At 42.8% G+C, this 24,054-nt stretch overlaps 1 protein-coding gene across 1 annotated transcript in view; it reads left to right on the forward strand.

Annotated features, from left to right (window-relative positions):
• Positions 1 to 23,359, forward strand: part of ranbp9 (RAN binding protein 9) — a 133,963-nt gene extending 110,604 nt beyond the window's left edge. Inside the window, exons 9-14 of the mRNA XM_039754005.1 lie at positions 955 to 1,151; positions 9,292 to 9,436; positions 14,858 to 14,979; positions 15,070 to 15,221; positions 18,356 to 18,467; positions 22,923 to 23,359. Of these exons, the coding sequence (XP_039609939.1) occupies positions 955 to 1,151; positions 9,292 to 9,436; positions 14,858 to 14,979; positions 15,070 to 15,221; positions 18,356 to 18,467; positions 22,923 to 23,053 (859 nt within the window). The 3' untranslated portion in view covers positions 23,054 to 23,359. The remainder of the gene's footprint in view (positions 1 to 954; positions 1,152 to 9,291; positions 9,437 to 14,857; positions 14,980 to 15,069; positions 15,222 to 18,355; positions 18,468 to 22,922) is intronic.
• Positions 23,360 to 24,054: the final 695 nt, after the last annotated feature.

The raw sequence follows: 24,054 nt of genomic DNA on the forward strand, positions 1-24,054 counted from the left end.
TTGCATTCCCAGACTTGCTTAATCCAACCCAGGAGTGGCGGTGGGTGGAGCCTCTCCCAGCACCATCATCTCTCAATGGGACACCAGCACACACTCACAATTTCGAGTCATCATTTACTTTGGGACAAGTTTGAAAAACTGGAGAGCCTGATGAAAAAAACCCATGCAGGCAAAACATACATTATTGTATTTTCACGTGATGTGGAAGCAAGGAATCTCTGGATGTTTCCAAGGTGTTTAGACTTCTATCTGAGACCTCATGCTGTTCAGAGTCAGTCCAATCCGGATTTAATCCAAATCCCAAATCCTTAAATTACTGATTTTTGAACTTGCAGTTACGATATAGAATAAGAGAACTGCAGAGTGCCTGAGGCAACAGTACAGTTTTTATTTAAAATTCATATGATTTGTATTAAGCCGATTTGAGGTGGTGGTACTGGAAATGTAGTAAATAAATAACAGTGAGATACGCCATTGCTTTAGTACAAAATATCACTTCCCAGACCAGGCAGTAAAAAGAAATCAGAGACATCACAGCTGCCAGGAATTATTCCTGTACGCCTCAAGGTGTTTTAGAAAGCAGTAAGACTGGAGAACAACAGCAGGGCCTTTTGAGCAGGTCTGCCTCCGGGGACAAAGCATAAAGTGCAGTATCAGCAGAACCCTGCAGCCCTTTTCCATGACGTTCACTTGTGGTTTTTTAAATCTCCACTTCTGCGCGTGTTTCAGATGTGCTGTAAAAATCAAATCGTGCTTTCCATTCTTGATAATAAACAAACTGAATTAAGTAACTGTTGGTACCAAACATCCACCTGCAACCTGTGTACGTAAAAGTCTTCACTTAATACCAGTGAATCATGCAGTGTTGACTTTTATCTGATTAGTTCATAGGAAATCTGTTTAAATGATCATTCTTTTATGTTTTTATTTTTTGTCTTTATATTTTTCATACAGAGTACGTCAATTTATAGAAATGGTAAATGGGACAGACAGTGAAGTGCGGTGCCTGGGTGGTCGTAGTCCTAAGTCACAAGACAGCTATCCAGGGAGCCCGCGGACGTTTGGCAGCCCCAGTATGAGCCCCAGCCATAGCGTGAGTCTTCACTGTTTGCCTTTAGTCAAACTCGGCGGATCACATGGACACTTATCAGGTAATTACCGCTCTTACTTCAGGTGGGCTCTGTCCTGGGGCCTCTTCTTTTTATTATTTACCTTCTTCCCCTTGGCAATATCTTTCATAAATATAACACTCATTTCATCACCTTGCTAGTAAACCCACCATCTTCGCTTCTTGTCTGCATTGCTGAAATTAAATCCTGGTTTTCTTCAAATTTTCGTGAATTAAACCGTGACAAACTGAGGTTCTCCTCATTGGTACGAGATCATTATCCAAAGCCGATAATCTTTCACTAGTCTTTGATAATTTCTTTGTTTCCGTTTCACCTCAGGTCAAGAGTCTGGGTGTCATCCTTGACAGAACTCTATCTTTCCAATCTGACATTATTAACATCACCCGGTCTGCTTACTTCCTCCTACATATTGTTAAATCACATCCGCCACTCCCTCACTCCCCATACCACCGCCATCCTTGTTCATAGTCTTGTTAATTCTCGTCTGGACTATTGCACTTCACTCCTCTTTGGTCTCTCTAATAAATCTCTCTGTAAACTTCAGCTGGTCCAGAATTCTGCTGCTCACATCATTACTCGAACCCCATCTATTCACCATATTACTCCGGTCTGGCAACAGCTTCATTGGCTCCCGATTAAGTTTAAAATTCTGCTGTTAACATTTAAGGCCATTCATAACCTCACCCCTCCATATCTGCCCGACCGTCTTCATGTTTCCATTCCCTCCCATAACCTTAGATCCTCCTCTTCCTCCATCCATTTGACCGTCCCTCTCGCCCGCCTGACCACCATGGGGAGCGGAGCATTCAGTCGTTCTGGAACTCACTACCTACTGAGCTTAGAAATATCAAATCATTTTCAACCTACAAATGTGAACTTATAACCCATCTGTTTAAAATGGCTTTTTCTCTATGATTACTGTGGCTTTGTTTGGTTTTTAATTTTTATATTTTCTGTATTTTCTGATGTTTTAAGTTTTGTTTATGATGTGCTTTTTATTTTTTGTTTGTTTGGTGTACTTGAGTGCTTAGAAAGGCGCCTAATATATAAATAAAATATATTATTATTATTATAATACTTTAATAAAAGCCCTGTGTGTGTCCAGGTGTCCATGTGTCTGTGTCTTCTGGTGAAGTGCGCATGCGCGGGGCCGCGACACACATCGCACCGTACCCCACCCATGTGCACGGCACCGTGGACGCACACACACTGGAAGCTGGGCACACAGTGAATGGCCTATCCGCGGCAGCGCATGATAAGCAAATTAAAGACATCATTGCTGGGGAGATTGCTGATTAGGTAGTCGCGGCCGCGCACATAAAATCCGTTTCTGGGGAGACGCCACACATACAATAATCAGCTGCACGCCAGCACAGATTAAAATACTTGCTGGGGAGACGACACAGTCATGATAATCAACTGCACGCCACACATTATATCAGTTGCTGGGGACACTCTGCTGACTGCCCACTGTTGTGACAGAAAATTAAAGTCATATTACGAACATCAAAGCCAGAATTACTGTCAGAGAAAATTACAGGCATTTTACAGAAATACAAACCAGTTTTACTGAGAGAGAAAATTAAAGGCAGCACACAATACAGTGACGCATATTACAGCCACATACAAGCCAGTATTACTGTAAGAGAAAATAATAATAATAATATTAATAATAATACATTTTATTTATACTGCACTTTATATAAACAATCTCAAAAGTGCTACAGAGTAAAATAAAGAAATAAAACAAAAAAAAATATTACGGACGAATCTACTTACAACATGCCACCGAAAAAAAAGGACACGTCAAGTAGGACAAAAGACACAGACAATCAAATCCTATATAAGCAACATCTCCTGGAAGAACGGTCAGAAAAAGAAAGGCTGAAAGACAAAGAAAAATACGAGCAAATAGATCGATTGAAGAAAAAGAAAATGAGCGTCAGAAAAACGCTAAAAGAGAAAGACTCAGAAGAGCAAACCTTACAAAAAGTTAACATTTACTTGCCAGAACCAGCATTCAGCCACGGTCAGTTATATGTGGCATTATCAAGAGTTTGAAGTTTTCCAGATGTTGTTGTCAAGGTCCTGAACAAGGCAAACTGTTGCCAAACTCAGACAGAATATTTACAAGAAATGTTGTCTATAATGAAATTGTACAGAAACATTTCATGAGGTAAAAAAATAGAAAATGTTTCCTAAATATCTTCTTCAGATATTGTGTATTACAGATTGAAGTTTTACACTAAGGCAATATTAATTATACTTACTGTATTGTCATATACGTTTCTACAGTACATTATTTTTATTATTATTTTACTTTAGGCTTCTTGCAAAAATATTTTTGACAAAAAAAAAAAATGAAGACAAGAAACAGAATGAGGTCGAGGCCTCTTGCCATTTAGTATCGACTGTTCCTACTAATGTTTATGCACTACTGTTCTAGCGCCCGTTATTGTAACGGGCTTAATGTCTAGTTATTATATAAAGCTGAATGTGAGATTGTGGTTGGTGTTCATCCATTCTATCCACTGTTGAATTTCTCAGCCAAGTTTTGCACAGATTACCCGTTTGTGCAGGTGAAGACTTGTAGACTTTGTTTAGTTTCAAAATTTTGCCTGTGCTCTCACCCTGAACAGCAGTGGGCACCCTTACCTGTGTTAGGTGGGTATGAACCTCCACACCATCAAACCTGGGGAGCAGTGTTGTGCAAGTTCACACCTCACCAGAACTCGCTCAAAGTTCAGACCTCACAGATTAAAATGAATACGTTCACGCTCATAGTTTATCATTACAATTTTGAACTAGTTCAGTTCCGTTCATTTTGTTTTTTTAAGGAGTGAGAATAAATGACCCATGAGTTTACTTTTTCCAGTTTTGCACGCCTTATATTAGGCTACTAGCTGAATACCCGTGCTTTGCTACGGGATAGCAACAGGAAAAATGTGTTCTAAGATATACAGAGTGACAGTATACTGTAAAGGTCCTAAGGCAAGATTTAGCACATAAATGAAACAAAATAGGTTATTAATTATTTGTTGAAATGGTTTACTCAAATATAAGTGGTTTTAAGTATAGAAGACTTAAACAGTGATGAGCAAAACTTGTGATGATCCCATCACCACCCCTGGTATTATTTAATAACTAGACTGCGTACGTTTTTAGTCATTCAGTCAGTCAGTAAGTAATTGACCAACCCGCTATGTCCTAACACAGGGTCACGGGAGTTTGTGCTGGAGCCAATCCGAGCCAGCACAGGGCGCAAGGCAGGAACACAACCCCAGGCAGGGCGCCAGCCCACACCAAGCACTCACTAGGCACAATTTAGGATCACCAATGCACCTCACCTGCATGTCTTCAGACTGTGGGAGGAAACCCACGCAGACACAGGGAGAACATGCAAACTCCACGCAGGGAGGACCCGGGTCTCCTAACTGTGAGGCAGCAGCACTACCAGTGTGCCACCGTGCCACCCGTAAGTTTTAAGTGCTAAATTTATTTGTTAATAAAAATAGATAATGGTGAATGTTATAATATTAATTATATTAAAAATAGATTTTTGAGGGGTTTTTAAGATCATAAAAGAAATTCCAAATCCTAAGCAATTTACCAAACCTGAAAACAAAAATCAAAAAACAACAGGCTTGGTGCGGTGGGGGTCTCCAGTCTGCGTCATGGTGTACGGCTTGAGCCTCTGCCAGTTATTAGAGACGTGGCTAACAATGTCAACCCGCATCTGAGCGGCCAGAGAGGCGGTGCCGTGCACAAGGTAGGCCAGCAAGGAGAAGTGGCACTCGCCATCACCGCTCATCTGCACCACGCGGTGAGGGACCGTTTCTTCGTCAGTATTAATCCTTTCTTCCTCTGTCATAGTTTTACGGGTTTATTTAAAGAGGTATGAACGTAATAGAAGAATTTGTGAAGAAAGTATAAAAAAGAATAAAATAAAAAAAAGAGTATGAAAAAAACAAAAAAACATTTGCTTTAATATACCTTGGAATAACCGAACTAAATTATTATGAAAAGATAAATAAATGGCAAATTTAAACACTTTATGGAAACTCAAAAATATCAAAACAAAACTTGTACTCTTTAGAAAAATGAAAGCATTTTTAATTAACCTTAAAGAAATTTATTTTAGAAAGAAATGGAGTGAACAGGTCTAAAAACTACAAGGCTTTTTGTGCTTGTACCACGAATACCACGAAATTCACGAAGTTCACCGTCCTTAGCAAAATGAGCTTGTTCAATGAAGGCGCTCTTTTTGAACTAGTTTACACATAACACTGCTGGGTAGAAAGGGTTTAGGTGTCGCAGTGGACTCCATCAACACCATCAACTTCCAGACAGTATCAGAAGTCATTAAGAAGGCTAACAGAATGTCAGGTTATATAGCGCCTTGATGTGTGGAGTTCAAGTCACAGGAGGTTCTGCTCAAGTTTTATAACAAACTGGTAAGGCCTCATCTGAGTCCTGTGTGCAGCTTTGGTCTCCATAAAGACATAAAAGCACAAGAGAAGGTCCAGAGATGAGTGACTAGGCTGATTCTAGGGCTACAGGGGATGAGTTATGAGCAAAGATTAAATGAACTGCGCCTGTTAACTATTTAATGTCAGTAAATGTAAAGTATTATACATGGGAAGTAAAAATGTGATGTTTGAATACACAATGGGCCGTCTGAAAATCGAAAGCATGACCTATGAGAAGGACTTAGGAGTTGTAGTGGACTCGACATGATCAACCGACAGACAGTGTTTAGAAGCTAACCAAAAGTCAGGTTATATAGCGCCTTGCTGTGTGGAGTACAAGTCACAGGAGGTTCAGCTCAGTCTTTATAACACACTGGTGAGGCCTTATCTGGAGTCCTGGGTGCAGTTTTGGTCTTCATTAAGACATAGCAGCACTAGAGAAGGTCCACAGATGAGCGACTAGGCTGATTGAGGGCTACAGGGGATGAATTATAAGGAAAGATTAAAAGAGCTGAGCCTTTACAGTTTAAGAAAAAGAAGATTAGAAAGTGATGTGATTGAAGTGTTTAAAATTATGGTGTAGTGGATCGAGACTGTGACTTTAAAAAGAGTTCATCAGGCACACGGGGACACCATTGGAAACTTGTTTAGGGTGAATGTCACACAAACATTAAAACATTTTTCTAATGACACAAGGAATAAGTGACCACATAGTGTGTTAAATAGTAGGATGTTAGGGACCTTCAAATCTCGACCTCATGTTAATTTGGAAGAGTTAAGAGAATAGGACTGGTGAGCTTTGTCAGTCTGTTATCATCCAGACTGTTCTGATGTTTTATCTCAACACAGATTCTCCATCTGAATTGGGGATACCATAGGCCATGTTTTGTTCCAAGCTTACATTGGCTCCCCAAACTGCCCTGCTAGCTTCTAATATATTTGAAAAGTGTATTAAGAATTATGTTATAGATTTTAAATATTAAAGATGTATAGTAATTAACATCATTAAGCTGAATTCACGTCAAATAAATGGCACAAGTTTTTGTTTTGTTTTTCTTACAGTACATTAGCATGTGCTTCAGTAAAATACCAACCCATCCAACACGCAATTTCTATATATATGAACATAAATAGAAACTGATCGGCTTATTTGCCTGAGTCTTTATTCCCAGCGTTGAGAGAAACTGAAAACAAAGCTGGCAGCTGAGTAGCCGACTGCTCCCTATTGGCCCAAATGGCTTAGTCGCTCCCTGTGGACTCTGTTGGGTTGTATAAGATTATCTGGAATGAGGTTTATTATAAACAAAGTACCGTACTTAATTTGCTTGACAAAGAAAAAAGTACATGTGTACACATTCACCCATCCATCCTCAAAGCATTAAAAGTATTAATTCATAATTTATTAGGAGTTTTAAATAACACAAATGTGTAACACACATCGAGAAATTGGTTGTTTTTGGAAAGTGCTATATAAACAAACATTACATCGAACCCCTGATTTTTTTTTCTCGATTATATACGTGATCAATAATGGTAAGCCCCTTGTTGTTTTGTCCATCGTATACAATATAGCCCCTGAAGAATGTTACACCATTATTTGAACGTGTGTGAAAGCCTGAGGGGACCACCGATTTTCTATTTTATATACATGTGTCCGACAACCACAGAGGGGGCTAAGACCCTGATACGTGCAAATCCTAGAAATGTCCCTAGACTGACAGCATCAGTTTAAACTTAACGGCACCCCCACATCTATGGCGTTTGAAAGGGGAACCCCCCACCCCCCTGCTTTCTGACATCGTTTACATTTACATGCGCGTCTGCTCTCCCGAATTTATTTTACATATAAATTTACATCTACAGACTTGAAACGGTGGACCAGACACAACTGAGTGAAAACACTTGAGTAAACGACATAAACAGACGAAAGTCGTAAACATCTAATGACGATCATTTATACTCAGATTTCACTTTATTCCTGCTGATTACCTGTAGCAGTTCAAAAGAATACACTTTCCTGTAAAATTGTGTTTTATAGTCACCATCAAGCCAAATGACTAGGAAAGGCAGGAATTGATGTAACGCAGGCAGGTTTTACTGTTCGTCAATTTCATGTAACATACTCGAGAGTAAGCAACTCTAGTGAACTAATACTGTCGTTATTATTTAATACTAGCTGCGTAAGTCTGTGCTGTAAAGTGCCTGGGCTCCTAGAAACCATGGATTCTGGGACTCCAATCAATCAATCGGTCGCATCGGTTGTGTGTTAACGGCTAAGCGAGGTTCTCTTTTACTTGCCAGTTTCGTTTAGCCGATGTGCTCACCTCGCTTGTGTATTAACGGCTAAGCGAGGATCTGTTTTGCCGGTGGTTTCAACTTTGACGACAGAGAGTGGCTTTCTTTGAGCGTCACACTATAGCCTCGCACTTCCGGGCCGGGCCAGACAGACAGACAGACTGACTGAGACACATACACACTCTTCCACGTGTAGACATTTATATACCGTAGATACTCGCGTATAAATCGGGTCTTGAAAACCGAAAAATCAATCATAAAATCAGACCCCGACTTGCTGTATATTCCCGTTCAAAAATACACTTCATTTTTATTTTCATGTTTTTACATCTTCTTACCTCCTCCAATCTCTCATCAGTTTCTCAGACACATCGAATTTTGTTGCAGCAGCACAGTTACCAATTTCTTTCGCCTCTTCAACGACGTTTAATTTAAAACCAGCTTCATATTTTCTTCTGATCGAACGCTCCATTGTAGATAAAGGATGCTCTTACGATAAAGATGTATGTGGGTGTGAGATTCCAAGAAAACACAAAACAGTTCAAACGTCGCTTCGGAATAGTTTGGGTATCACCGTGTGGTCACGTAGGCACAATACATAGGAGGAGAAAGGCCGTGTGCCCCGTGGTTAGTCTCTCAGGTGGGCGTTGGCATATCGTAATCTCTTGTGAGTTTTCCTCATTCGACTTTTACAACCGACATTATAAAATATCATAAATTATACGGTAAAATCAAGCCCGTAAACGCGAGTATATACGGTATATAAGATTTTGACTGACACTCTTACCCAAGCCGACTTACAACATTTGAAATACATTTTGTTACATTTCTTTTGTTTTTCCAGTTGAGCCTGTTCTCGTCCAGATTGTTCCAGAAGCTTCACTGAGGAGTAGCAGGCCATCACAGGGTACGCTTGCTCACACCAGGCCAAAGCCGTGTACTCAATTAACCTGAGATGCACACCTTTGGGATGTGGCGAGAAACTGCGTAGTACAGGCAGGTGAAGTCACTTGCTCAGGGTCACGCAGTGTCAGTAGCAGGATCTGAGCTCACATCGTCAGGGTTTGAAGTCTAGTGTCTTGACCATTACGCCACACTGCCTGCCAGTAATATCCGCCCTTTTTGGGGGTGATGGGTGTTGGGTGTTGGGGGGAACTACAAATATTGTATACTTCTGATGCACCTGATTAACCACCAGCTGCAGCAGGAGGCCCATTGTCTTACAATACGTCCTGGGCAAAGCCAAACAGCACTGCGCAGGTTCAGAATGCCAGTCCTCAAGCAGCTTGCTCACAGTTATCATTTTCATCTTTTTGAAGGTCCCTCGTACATGATACTGTTAACGCAGACCAACCATGCCGAATGATTTCTGAATAATGTGTATGTTTTGTCCCCAGGCTTTGACAACAACTGTAGTAATGGAGTTATATCCAACAAACCGCACCAGTCCCATTGTCACAAACACCAGCCGTCCAGTTTAACAACACCAGAAATGAACAGTATAAACAGTTCGAGATCCCAGCAACCCAACAGCTACACCAGGTAAGTTGTGTCCGTCAATTTGCAACAGTTAGGGTTGTGGTAACAACAAGAGAAAGCGGCTGAGTTGTCCGTTTTCACTGAGCCCCTTTTCAGTGACGTCTCTAAGCTTTTGTTCACAGGTGAGTACATCATCTGGTGTTGATTATGGGAGCCTTTATTGTTTATCTGCTTAACTTTGTTAACCTTAGTGTTTCATCTTGAGTGGGTCTTGTGGAGGCTGCTCAGATACACCTTAGGATTGATGTGTCTGTTGGCGCAGTGCCTTTGATGTCTGTCTGTCTGTCCATCAGCCTCTCTGCCTGTCTGTCATATACCAGCTTTCACATTCACCCACCTAGAATTTGTGGTGTCATTCGGACTTTCTGTCTGTCTGTCTACAGTGTGTGTGCCTTTATGTCTGACAACTCACTTGCCATCTTACTGTTTCTCACTGTCAAAGGGTGCCCAGCCTTCTAATGTCACCTCAGAGCAGCACAGCCGCTCGCTTGTACACGTGGATCTGCCACGCCATCTCTGTGGGATGTACTGGTGGACTTTGTTTTTGCATTTCTTTGAAGTTGTGTTGTACACTTACTTACATGTGTTTTGCATCACTGTCAAGTTCATAATCCCCATTCTATTACTCTTTAATTGTTTGACATACTATTTTTAACTCTGTAAAAGCAGACTGAACTACTGAGGCACAAAAGCTGCCCATAAACATACAGTAAGTCCCATGAAACCTTGCCTAATGGCTGGTATGGGGTTGTTCTGGCCAAATGACTCCAATATGGTGGTTTGAACATTCAGTTACTGATGACCGCTGTGGCTGCAGGTTTTTGTTCTAATTGGCTTCACAATGATTGGTTTTATTGCATATGAACATAAGAAATTTGACAAATGAGAGGAGGCCATTCAGTTCATCAAGCCCCTCTGTTTAGCCAATAGCTTAAAGCTGCTCCCGTATCTCCTCCACATCCTTCTTATAAAGGTAGTCATGGTTTCTGCCTCCCCTGCACATCTCTGTATTTTGTTCCCAATCCCACAACTCTTTGGTGATAAAGAGCTTTTTGCATAAAGAAGTGCTTCCCATCTTCACTACTTAATTTAATTTCTTCTTTAACTTCTTTTAATTTTAATACCTGTGTCCAAGTACAGTGGAACCTCGGGTCACGAACGTCTCGGACCACGTACAAATCGGGTTACGCCCAAAAAGTTCACCAAACTTTTGCATCTGTTCACGACCACACACTCGGGTGACGAACAAGCCAGTTTCCCTTCCAGTTCGTATGCGCCGATGATTTCCGCACGTGTTCAGTCTCTCCCTGTGCAGCGAGAGAGAGAGCACGAGCGAGCGAGAAGGCAGTTAAAGAAGGCAGTGGGCTTGTTTTTACAGAGACTGCTTCGAGCATTGTTTTAATCCCATTGTATTTAATGAAGACGTTTTTCTATTGGATTTTAACCTCCAGTTCACTTCTGTTTTTATGGTTTTATTTATTTATTGAAGGATTCTGAAAGCACTGCACTTTATTTAATTTGGACTTTGTTTTTGATTGTTGTTGATTTTAATAAAAGCATTTGACGGTGACGGGTTTAAGGGCTCCCAGAAGCAAGATGGGAGCATGCAGCGAACCCGCATCGTCACAGACTTTACCTCAAAACTGTAATCTCCTCACTTCCTTCATGTCAGAACTCGACTCATGTAAGGTTAGTTTTCTTGGTTGTTTATGGTTAGTTTTTGTATAAATTAACGGATTTTTCAAATGTTCATTTTTTTCCCTCTGCTTAAAACTCATTAAAAAAAAAAAGTGTTTACAGCGAGCGGATCGTAAGGCTGTAGTGTGAATTCTTGCAATGTTAGTTTTCTCTGTTCAAGGTTTTCTCAGTGTTGTTCAATAGTTTAGTTTACTATTACACTGTGCATTCTATGGTATAATTAGCTATTTTTGTGCTTTAAAATCTTTAAAAAAAATATATATTTACATACAGCTTGTACGGTCCGGAACGGATTAATTGTATTTACATACAATCCTATGGGGGAAATTACTTCGGGACCAAATCGGGTTGCGACCAGAGTTTTGGAACGAATTACGGTCGTGACCTGAGGTTTCACTGTACAGTGATTCACCGTTAAGTTGAAAGAGCTCTGCTGGATCCATCTGATCCCCCCCATTCCTTTGAGAATGGTGAAGCCATGGATGAGGTCCCCATGAAGTCTCCTCTGCTTGAGACTCACCAGGTTTACCTCTCTGGGCCTGTCAGAGTACGGCATGTCCGCTGGTTGAAATCATCAAGGGAGATGGCCCCTCTTCACCGCTCGAATCATCACTGGAGTATGTAGAGTCTCCGTACACATTAAATGGCCGAGTGACCACCTACTGCATTGTTTTAAGTACGATCAGCTCTCCGCTAAGGAGTTCTGTTCACTGGGTCTCATTCCTGTCTTACTATATGGTTGTGAGACATGGACGCTATCCAGTGACCTGAGACGAAGACTGGACTACATTGGTACTGTGTCTCTCCGTAAAATCCTTGGGTACCGTTGGTTTGACTTTGTGTTGCTCATGGAGTCCCAAATGGGGCACCATGACCTGCATTGTGAGGGAGCGTCAGTTACGGCACTACGGCCATGTGGCGCGTTTCCCCGAGGGTGATCCGGCTCGCAGGATCCTCATTGTTGGGGACCCGAGTGGCTGGACTTGGCCAAGAGGTCGCCCACCTAACACCTGGCTGCGGCAGATAGAGGGTAGGACTGGACCGCGGTCTGCCTGGGTGGGTTGCCAGTTGGGATCCCGAGTTGTTTTGTTGTGTAGTGGGTGCGGAAACGCGCTGTACCAGTGCCTGCTCCTCGACTTGGCTTGGTGACCAAGGGGCACTTGGGGGGGGTCATATTCCAGCCTTGCCTCTGCCCGAGCCTAAACAGGTTCAATTCTCTGAGCCGTTCAGAGTAGGACGTGTCCTTAAGTCCTGAGGGGCGCCTGGCGTTTGCTGTCCTCTGCACAGCTTCAAGTGCTGCTGCGTGGCACACAAATAACATTTCCAATAATTAATCTTATTGCTTATTTAACTGGCTGTTTAATTTTCTCCTCTTATTCTGCATACCAGAACAGTGCAGCATTGTAAGATTGAAAAATTTAAAAATATTTGTATTTTTGCCATCACCCTTAACACTCCTTTTTGTCATTTTCTTATTAGTTTACATTTTCTGTTCCCCTAATTTTATTTTAACAATGACAAGCAGAGCAGACACAGGGGGCACTCAACGCTCAACAGCTTTTCAATGTTAGATCCACTAATGTGTTCTAAAATAATAATAATATTAATAGCTCTTTACATTTATATAGTACTTTTCTTGCTCCTCATAGTTAGTGCAGAGCCACTTCAACCGCCACTAATGTGTAGCAACCCCCTGGACGATGTGATGGCAGCCATTTTTGTGCTCGCCACACAGCCGTTAGGTGATGAAGTGGTGGGTAAGAGTTAGCCATTTAGAGACTGTGGAACATTAGGGGGCCACAATGACAAGGCTATGATGGGCAATTTAGCCAGGACAGCAGGATACCACCTGCTCTTTATGAAGGATGCCCAGGGACCTTTTATAACTACTGAAAGTCACGACTTCGGTTTTACGTCTCACCCGACGGACGGCACCTTTTTTACAGCACAGCGTCACTGTCACTGCACTGGGACTTTGGGATCCACATGCTGGCCTCACCAACACGTCTTCCATTAGGTTTACTTGTGTTCTGTTTTGTGTGTTGTATTTACTCCGGTTATTTGATACCCGTTACACACCCGACCTACTCTGGAAGGGGGTCTCTCTCTGAATTGCAAATTGCACTTCCCAAGATTTCTTCCGTCTTTTTTTTTTTTTTTAATCCTACAAGTTTTTTGGGAGTTTTTTCTTTAGTTTTCATTTTCTTCTAAGAAAGTCAAGACTGGGTGGCTGTCAAAAGCAGGGCCTATTTTATTAAAGCCCATTGGCGCACGTCTTGTGGGAGTCTGGGCTCTACAAGAAATAAATTGTTGTTGCCGTTGCATATTTATTAAATCTGATCTTTCTAGTGTAAAATGTGCAAACCACTAAAAGTACAAAGTCAGAAGAGTAGAAAATCTAATAATGTTACAAATAATAATAATGGCAGTACTGTATGTGCCTCTTGTGTGGTATATCTTGAATTAGGGTGAGATACACAATCCATCGTCACTGGCAGGGCGGCACTAGCGTGATTCCTTGTGGATTTTCTTTCCAGACTGATCAGCTTTTGAACAGCACGCTGCACGCCTGTGATTGACACGAGTGTCACCTTCAGATTCATCAGAGTCACTTTTGATTTTTGTCTATTTCAGTTTCAGGCGGAGTGGTGGCACTGAGGCTAGACATTTGCACTGGTAATCGAAAGGTTGCCAGTTCGAATCCCTTAAAAAATGCCAGAAGTGACTCTACTCCCTTTGGGCTCTTGAGCGAGGCCTTTAACCTGCACTTGCTCCGTCCTGCGTATGACGTTAATCTGCATCCAGCCCAACGTGCACGGAAAACGTGGGGGTTGGTGGCAGGATTGGCACTCCAACCACCGTAAAAAAAAAAAACAAACAAAACTCAGTGTTCAGGGTGGTGCTGAGGTGTCACCCGCTGCACAGCTGCACTTGGATCTCAGTCGGGGCGGTTTGCTATGCCATGGGCGCGCCAACATGCGCATACTTCCAGTTCCACTTCCTGAAGACAGATTTGATTCATCATCACTGTTCATATCAGTGTCAAGTGCGTACACCGCCTGGGTTGCTGAAAAACATCTCCTATGAGACGCCATTTTGAGAGTAGGTAGGACAAGACGTGTCTGCACCATTGCTTGGGTAACCCTTGTGCCTGTCACTTACGCAGGACACGTCTATAACCTTTCCCAAGTGACACTCGGCATGAATGCTGTTGGCACTTTTACAGCTCGAGTAATCCTCGAGTCCCCACGCCTACACGAGACGCGTCTATACGGTTGCCTAAGTGATGCTCGGGACTAACGCTAAGGAGGTTAACTAAGTTCTTCGGCACCCCACTGGCATAAAATGCCACTTGGATTGACACTTGATTTGTCTCACGCAGTCCTTTGAAGACGGCCATTACTAGTTGACACTTCTCTGGTGAAAATCTTTTGGACTTCAAAATTTACTACAGCAGGATTCCTAGTACGGTCTTTTTGGGGGTCTTTACAGTTTCTAAGAGTCCTACACCTGGGTTGTGGAGTGGCAAAGGTTATGCATTTTCCTGTTTAATGTAATCACGGACTTCTCATTGTTTGGAATAAGAAACCGCATGATTGTTAAAAGACACCTGCATATCTGAGATGATTTATCGTAATGTGTTTAGTTAAACCTTAAGTGATACACACTTAAAAACTCGACTGGTAACCAGTTTGTTTTCTCCTCCCCTGACCCCTTTATCTCTAGCAACGACGTGGACATGGAAATGGACCACTACAGTAATGGAGTGTCTGAATCCTCATCTAATGGCTTTCTAAATGGCAGCTCCAAACATGATCACGAAATGGAGGAGTGTGAGGCAGAAATGGGTAACCTTTCTACCTTTAAATAAATACAATGAGATGTCTGTGCACTTGGTGACTTCAAGACTAACTGAGCGGTGTTCTTCTTATTGCCAGAGGTTGATTCCACCCAGTTACGTCGGCAGCTCTGTGGAGGCAGTCAGGCAGCCATCGAGCGAATGATCCATTTTGGCCGTGAATTACAGACGATGAGCGAGCAACTCAGAAGAGAATGTGGCAAAAATTCTGCCAATAAGAAGATGCTGAAGGTAGCAGTGGGTGGGATTCTTTGACTTTTCCTCTTTATCTTCCCCGAGTTTTGTTTTTTTGCACCCTAATATTAAGTCGTCAGTCCATAGACATGTGTCTCTACCGCATGTTTATGATCTCACAATGGAAATCCTATCAGTCATTTAATAGTCTGGCAACTGCGCGACTAAAGGTTTCTAAAGGTATTTTGCTCCAGCAGACCCCCGTGACCCTGTGTTCAGATTCAACAGGCTGGAAAATGGATGGATGGTATTTTTAATGTGAACTCTTCAGCTGTGACAGTACATTTCTAAGGTCACGGTCAGCTGTTTTCCGTAGATCTTTTACTGAAGATGAGCAGGGCTGGATTAAGACGAAATTGGGCCTGATGCTGCAGTGCAAAAAAAAGGCCTCTTTTTTCTCGGCATTGGCGCAGGTGCATTCGACACTCGCCGTACATGCGCACTCAGACCGACCAAGGAGTCTTAATTTCTTGCGACGCAACCAGCCAGCCTTTATTGAACATGAATAATAATAACGACGTCGTATCGTAAGAACTCGAGATGAACATCAACTTTCAACAGCAATTGTCTGAAAAATGCACTTAATGCAGAAAACCTAATAATGAAATACACAAAATTTCACAATTCTCTTACGAAACAGAGGAAGAAAAAATTAATTTGCAGAGACATTGGCTCAAAGTGACTCAATTCAGGCTCTTGAGGGTAAAAATTTGTCCACGATTTAAATTTCATAATAGTCCAGAATCCTGTCAAGGATTTTAAAAAATTCTAAACATCCATGCCGGGCCCGCTGGACGGCTTTTAGTTTCACCTTTACAGATAACCATTTAAATAGCCAGCGGTTTTTACTGTACAGCTAACTTTCAAGGTGAAAAATTGACTACGTGGCACTTACCGAACAGTAATAAAGTGGCAAGAATTCCCAAGATATTGCAAAAAAAACGCAGCTAAATTACTAAGTAAACTGTTTAACGTAAAATTGATAGGATTAACTTGAAATCTTCGGTTAACAATAAACACGGCGACGTTATAGTTACGTCACAAGGAAAAGAACAATAGTAACTATAATAAGTAACGCTGTGTCTAGGCGTCTGAAAGTCGCACTCCAAATTTCATTCTAAGAATTATTTTGAGGTTAATATAGGAAAGGAAAACTGTTCAGCTTCCGGAAAATCTGGGCCTATTTCAGGAATGGGCCTAATGCTGCAGCATCAATAGCACCCACCTTAATCCGGCCCTGAAGAAGAGCAACTCCAATGTTTTCAAGCCCTCCACATTCATACTTCGTCACAAACCCTTTTCCTGCAGTAACAGCCTTCATTCGTTTGAGTAGGTCAGCATGTCCCAGTTTTGCATATTTTTCTGTGGTTCTTCCCCATTCTTCTTGATGGGCTGGAGGTTCATAGCTGACAGGAACAAGTTCTTCTGCAGTATTGTGTGGTGTTTGTGTCCATCCGTTGTCCCTTCAACTCTTGACACAATTCCCAGTCCCAGCACATGAAAAGCTTCCCCATAGCATGATGCCATCACCACCACGTTTCATGATAGGTTTGGTGTTTCCCGAGGCCTGGCCAGTGTTAGTTGTACACCACACGTAACCTCTTCGAAGTCAGGCCAAAGAGTTCTGTTTTGGTCTCTCTTCTCCCACATCTTAATGGGGTCTTTCTCATGCTTTGTAACAAATGTCATTCGTGCTTTTATGTGGACCTTCTTAATGGCTTCTTTCTTGCTATCATCCTGTCGAGGCCTGCTTTATGGAGAACTCGTGAAATTTTGCATCCTTGCGCCTTCACTCCTGTGTCGGCCAAAGAGCACTGCAGACTTCTGAGAGTGACGGTTGGGTTTTCACTCGACTCCTTGCTCTGATGTTTAGGTTTGAGGGACGGTCTGTTCTAGTAAGAGTCCTGGTGCTGTGATGACCCTGCCACTTTCTGATGGGATTTGCACAACGGGACATTCAGACTTCGTTATTTTTGTGTAGTCATCTCCTGCCTTGTGCATTTCAGTGACTTTGTTTCTCACATCAGCTGGATGCTCCTTGGTCTTCATTTTGGCAGTGATTGTCCAACAAAGACTGTGACTCTTACAAAGGGGGCTTTTTATATCCAGAAACGTGGAAAGGACTCACAGACAGGACCTCCATCCATCCATTATCCAACCCGCTATATCCTAACTACAGGGTCATGGGGGTCTGCTGGAGCCAATCCCAGACAACATAGGGTGCAAGGCAGAAAAAACAAACCCCGGACAGCCCACCACAGGGCACACACACACCAAGCACACAGTAGGGCCAATTCAGGATTGCCAATGCACCTAACCTGCATGTCTTTGGCCTGTGGGAGGAAATCCACGCAGACACGGGGAGAACATGCCAACTCCACGCAGGGAGGACCTTGGAAGTGAACTCGGGTGTCCTTACTGCGAGGCAGCAGCGCTACCCACTGCGCCACTGTGCTGCCCTTCCTATCTAAATCATTTCTATATATTAAAAATAGCAGTGGTTCCCCACACTGCCCCCTGCTGGTCACCACTTTTAACTTAGGTTCCTCACACCATCACCCTTCCTGTGTCTGAGCCAATTCTGCACCCACCTACACACCACACCCTGACCTGCCACTTCTTTTAGTTTGATGCCCACCCTCTCATGTGGCACCTCATCAAATGCTTTCTGACAGTCCAGATAATCGCTAATCTCATCTGCTCCTCTCTGATCGTCTCCTTTTGTTTCCTCCTCATAGAATTCCAGCCTGTTAGTTAAACTCGACCTCCTCGTCTGAGCCCACGCTGACTGTCCTGTCCTTGCCAGGTGTTGCTCCATCTTCTCCTTAATAATTCCTTCCATTAAGCTTACTGGCCTGTAGTTTCTTGGATGTGCCCGGTCACCCTTTTTGCCATTTCCCAGCCCTTCAGTATCCCTGCAGTGCACAGTGACTTTCTAAAGGCCGCTCAACAGCAGCTTAAGTGGGCCGTGTTTTTTTTTTTTTTTTTTGTATTGTATCAATTATCTGACGTTGCATTTGATGTTTTATGTTTTATTCATTGTCTGTGTATTCCTATCACTAGTTATTGGGAGATACGAAACAAGAATTGCCTACCTTTGAACTTGAACTTTTTATTTTTTGTCTCAACAGGATGCCTTTAGTCTGCTTGCCTACTCGGACCCCTGGAACAGTCCTGTCGGTTACCAGCTGGACTCCATACAGAGAGAGCCCGTCTGCTCCACTCTCAACAGTGCAATATTAGGTGAGTTGAGTTGCGTTGCTCTCGTCTTTTTGTCCCTCTTCTGTTGAGGCCTCCAGCCCCCTTACACTCCATGCAGTACGTTACCTACAGTTGACGAGTTTCTCTCTGCGTCTTTTATTTATTTATTTTTTGGGCTGGCTGAGCTGTAAGAATCGAACTGCAGCCTCTGCACAGAGCCCACCTGAAACCTTGTGATGGCTTCACACCGAGTGCCTGACTTGAGGTTCTTCTCACTTCTTCATAGCTCGGAGTTTTTTAATCACAAAATTGAAATGTGGCCTTACATGTCTGTGGTGAACCAGGAGCCGCTGCTTTTGGTGTTACGCCAAGCCGTCTCTCTACATCAAGTAACGACAATGTACCCTTTTAAATTTGTCTTAACTCTTTGAGGGGTGAATATTTTTTTTTTTTCCAAAAAACTCCATTTTCTGAAAAGCACACAATGCACGGGTTTCACACATAAATCAACATGAAACGTCTGTCGCTACGTGCTGTGGCTGCTGTTGGCGCCTGTTTGGCATCTCTGGCAGCAGTGGCAGGTCGATGGCCAGCAGGAACGCATGGTGGGCCAGCTACCTCTCTGCCTTCGCACAGCAGGTGGGCAGTGGTGGCAGTCGCTGTGTGACACAATATGGTTTGTATGTCTTGTCATTATAAGTGGTGGTCCTAGGCGAACACTGCTGTAAGCGTATCGGCTACACGAACGTGTTGAGCACCACAATCAACTTGGGGACCAATAGACTGATGCTGGTACCTCAGTTTCGTTTTTGATCTCCAGATCTCTTGCATCAAACTCAGAGTGCGAAAAGTCAGAGTCCGATTCGGCGATAATACAGAAAACGTCCACGGAGTATTTTGCTTTAGTCTCGCCAGATGCTGATGTCATTTTTGCTCTTCGCTACTCCTGCACGCGCAGGGAATCGACGTCAAATCAACAAAGCTACAGTTGTGCTTAACGTTTGTGGACCCTTTAAAATTTTCTATATTTCCTCATAAATAGGACCTAAAACATCATCAGATTTTCACTCAAGTCCTAAAAGTAGATAAAGAGAAACCAGTTAAACAAATGAGACAAAAATATTATACTTGGTCATTTATTTATTAAGGAAAATGATCGAATATTACATATTAGTGAGTGGCAGAAGTATGTGAACCTCACGGATTAGCAGTTAGTTTGAAGGTGAAATTCGAGTCAATGGGATGCCAGTCAGGTGTGAGTGGGCACCCTGTGTTATTTAAAGAACAGGATCTATCAAAGTCTGCTCTTCACAACACGTGTTTGTGGAAGTGTATCACGGCACGAACAACGGAGATTACGGAGGACCTCACAAAAAGAGTTGCTGATGCTCATCAGGCTGGAAAAGGTTACAAAACCATCTCTAAAGAGTTTGGACTCCACCAATCCACAGTCAGACAGATTGGGTACAAATGGAGGAAATTCAAGACCATTGTTACCCTCCCCAGGAGTGGTCGACCAACAAAGATCACTCCAAGAGCAAGGCACACGTGTAATAGTCGGCGAGGTCACCAAGGACCCCAACTGAAGGCCTCTCTCACATTGGCTAATGTTCATGTTCATGAGTCCACCATCAGGAGAACACTGAACAACAATGGTGTGCATGGCAGGGTTACAAGGAGAAAGCCACTGGTCTCCAAAAAAAACATTGCTGCTCGTCTGCAGTTTGCTAAAGATCACGTGGACAAACCAGAAGGCTATTGGAAGAATGTTTTGTGGACGGATGAGACCAAAATAGAACTTTTGGTTTAAATGAAAAGCGTTATGTTTGGAGAAAGGAAAACACTGCATTCCAGCATAAGAACCTCATCCCATCTGTGAAACATGGTGGTGGGAGTATCATGGTGTGGGCCTGTTGTGCTGCATCTGGGCCAGGACGGCTTGTCTTCACTGATGGAACAATGAATTGTGAATGATATCAGAGAATTCTAAAGGACATCTGTCCATGAACTGAATCTCAAGAGAAGGTGGGTCATGCAGCAAGACAACGACCCTCAGCACACAAGTCGTTCTACCAACGAATGTTAAAGAAGAAGAAAGTGAATGTTCTGGAATGGCCAAGTCAAAGTCCTGACCTTAATCCAATCGAAATGTTGTGAAGGACCTGAAGAGAGCAGTTCATGTGAGGAAACCCACCAACATCCCAGAGTTGAAGCTGTTCTGTACGGAGGAATGGGCGATCAAATGATCAAAAGTTACCGGAAACGTTTAGTTGCAGTTATTGGGGGTCACAGCAGATACTGAAAGCAGAGGTTCACGTACTTTTGCCACTCACAAATATGTAATATTTGATCATTTTCTTTAATAAATAAATGACCAAGTATAATATTTTTGTCTCATTTGTTTAACTGGTTTCTCTTTATCTACTTTTAGGACTTGAGTGAAAATCTGATGTTTTAGGTCCTATTTATGAGGAAATCTAGAAAATTCTAAAGGGTTCCCAAATGTTCAAGCACAACTGTACGTAACTTTCCTTCAAGCAAAGAGAGTTGAACTGAAAAGTAAGAGTTTTGTCTCAGCTTACAGCCGATTACCGTCCTCTACCCCTGAATTTCGACAAAAGTCAACATCAGCCCTCAAAGAGTTAATGTTCATGTCTTGTTTGAATTTAATGTTCCCCCTTAAATTTGGCTTCAAATTCTGATAGCTGGGGAGAAGCCCCAGTGTGCTTGTTGTTCAGAGACTGGTATGGCCGTTCTTGCTTGCTCACTAGATGGTTCAGATGCCTGCTAGTTTAGTTTAGCAAGCAACTAAGGACTTGTGTGCCACATCATCCATGTTTGTACTTTTAGTGTGGTACCTGGAAGGAGATTACCGTTCTACCCTGGCAGATGCCCACCAAGCCCAATGACTGACTCGGCTTGATTGCAGACACACTAAGAGCCGTGGACTCCGGTAGCTGTGATCCCTCATGTCAGCTGCAGGGGTTTTTAATTTCAGTCCTGGGCTCGCCTCCTCATGGCTGCTGGCTGCCATCCCAACCTGTAGGACTCCTCCATTAATTCATCAGATTGTTGTCTCCAAGTTTCTGTGCCAATTCAGAAATCCCAAACAGTTTATGCTAAATGATTACTGGATGGTGCAAGCAGTTCTGTGTGTCACACGACGATGAATTTGTCCTTTTTGTCCTGCTGTGTAATTTTTTGCAAAAGAGAAGCAGGTGAGCTTAACACTGAAAACTCAAGGCAGGACATTCAAAGTGTGGAACAGCGCAACGAGTCTGTTAACAATCATATAGACAAATACATTTGTCTGAGTTTAAATTTCATTGAAAAGAATCAAGAGAGAAATTAGAGAAGTTTGTTTCATTAGCGTAGCTAATCCACATTTGGTCCGTCTGAGGCGAGTTAGGATGAGGCCTTGGGAGTTTTAAACTGAACTCTGATTGCTTTCTGGAAATTAAAACAAAGACTTACAACTGTTTGCAATTTAACACTAGAATACCCGAAGCCTATGAAAAAACTTGTAATCCCGGCCCACCTTAAATTCCTTCGCACCCCTCCATCAGCGTCTTTTGTTTTGTCAATGAGTCGATCAGCACAAGCAGCCCGCTGTAAACCCAATGCAGCTGATGTCCTCCCAGTGCAGGTCTCATTTATCTCGGTGTGAGGTGTCTGGAGTTGTGGAGGGTAAATAAAATATCTCGTTATTTGGAATGCATGCTTTTCACGTGTGTTTCGTGTCTACAATGAACTGGGAAAATGTACGATGACAGGAAATGTGAGAAATGTTGAACGCATAACAGAGGCAAAGTTTTTTTTTTCATGTTATAGCAATAATGACAAAATTTTTACATAAAGTGTATGATGTGTGAAGACTGAAGTCCAAATAACACTTTGACAAAAGGTCCAAATATAACACAACAAGTGCGCTTTTATTGAAGAATTTAACCGGTGGCCCGGGATTTCGAGTTTTTTCGTAAGTTTCAGGGATTGTAGTGTTAATCGATTGAGCGGCTCTCCAGCGTGTCTGCTGCCTGTTAATTTGATTGTTAATATTCAGGGACTGCGATTGGCAAAAGTGTCCTCTGCTGCCAACGAGAAGTTTGGTCATTGTGCCTTAAAATGAGTCACCCGGGCATCACCGGACCCTGCTGCTTGCAAATCTCACATCAATGCAAAATCAGAAAGGGGGGGGGCAAAAAGGGTGGTTTTGGGGCTGGGTGGGACAAAAATCTGCAGCCGTTGGGGTCCCAGGACTGCATTTGAAAACAGAGGAACCACTTTGGACAAAAATCTGCAGCCATTGGGGTCCCAGGACTGCCACAGGAAAGGGGGTGCCTGCTGGAACCAGCAAGCCTGTTATCTGTAGATATGTTTGAAATGACATTCAATAACAGAACCCAGATGCATCATGGGATTAAATCAATGAGAGTGGCCAGCCAGCCGTGTGGCGTGGCTCTTTGTCCCCTGTTCATTGTTGTCTGCTTTGTGTTTCAGAGACTCACAACTTGCCAAAGCAGCCTCCGCTGGTCCAGGTGATGGGTCAGGCTATGCAGTGTCTCGGGCTGATGGCGCGCTCGGGGAGCGGCTCTTGTGCTTTTGCCACTGTGGAGGATTACTTGCACTAGCATTGGCATCTCGGATTTGCCCTTCCCTGGCTGGCAAGCTCTGTCAATAAAACAACAACAACAACAAACCGAGGAGAGTCCGTATAATGAGAAGGAAATTATTTTTTAAAACATGGGACCTTGTGGGGACGGGTTCTGATTGTCAAGTTTTCTTCCGCTTTCTAGTTTACAAGGCATGGTGCAAAATATTTTTTTTTTTTGTTTTTTTGTCTTGTCTTCTTATATGCAAAACTATTTGTTCCCGTTTGATTGATGATATCACCCCTGTTAGTAATAAAATGTTCCAAGAACAGTTTTCTTTTTTAATGCTATATACATATATATTCTGTATATGTGTGTATATATACATATGTATAAAAAAAGGACTTAATCAGATTATAAAGTTAACAAAATGTTCAACATATTTAGTTACCAAAAACAAAAAACCAACAAAAAAAAAATAATAATTAAGAAACCTGCATCTTTTGTGGGGAGCGACTCTGTGTGTATTCTCTGTGTTCTCTGTTTCGCTGGCATTGAGTGACATCGGCTCTCTGGATTGGGTGACACTTCCCATCAGGCTGCATGGGGCCGTCCCGGTCAACAAGAACCACACAGGAGCCTCCTTGGCAGCGTGGCGTACTGTGCTTGATGTCTTACGAGATTCTTTCTTCTTTCAGCTGCTACAATTTAAGGGGGTTGCCACAGTGGATCACCCGCCTCCCATCTGTCTCCATCATTGACGACTGCCTTCACGCCAGCCCTCACCTTCCTCTTTTCCTCTCGCCTGGCACTGCCATCCTCCACATTCTTTTCCTGATGTCCCCCTCATCTCTGCTCTGCACGTGCCCAGACCACCTCACTCTGTCACCAAACCCTCTAATATTCCGTCTGTCCTCGTTACTCTGAGCATCTTCATCTCCACCTCTTCCCGCTCTGTCTCCTGTCTGTACTTCCAAACAGTAGGTGGTCTCGCTCCTGTCTTGTAGACCTTCACTTTTGCAGGTGCTCTTCTATCCCAA

The sequence above is a fragment of the Polypterus senegalus genome, chromosome 5 (assembly GCF_016835505.1).
Source record: "Polypterus senegalus isolate Bchr_013 chromosome 5, ASM1683550v1, whole genome shotgun sequence".
Taxonomy (NCBI): domain Eukaryota; kingdom Metazoa; phylum Chordata; class Cladistia; order Polypteriformes; family Polypteridae; genus Polypterus; species Polypterus senegalus.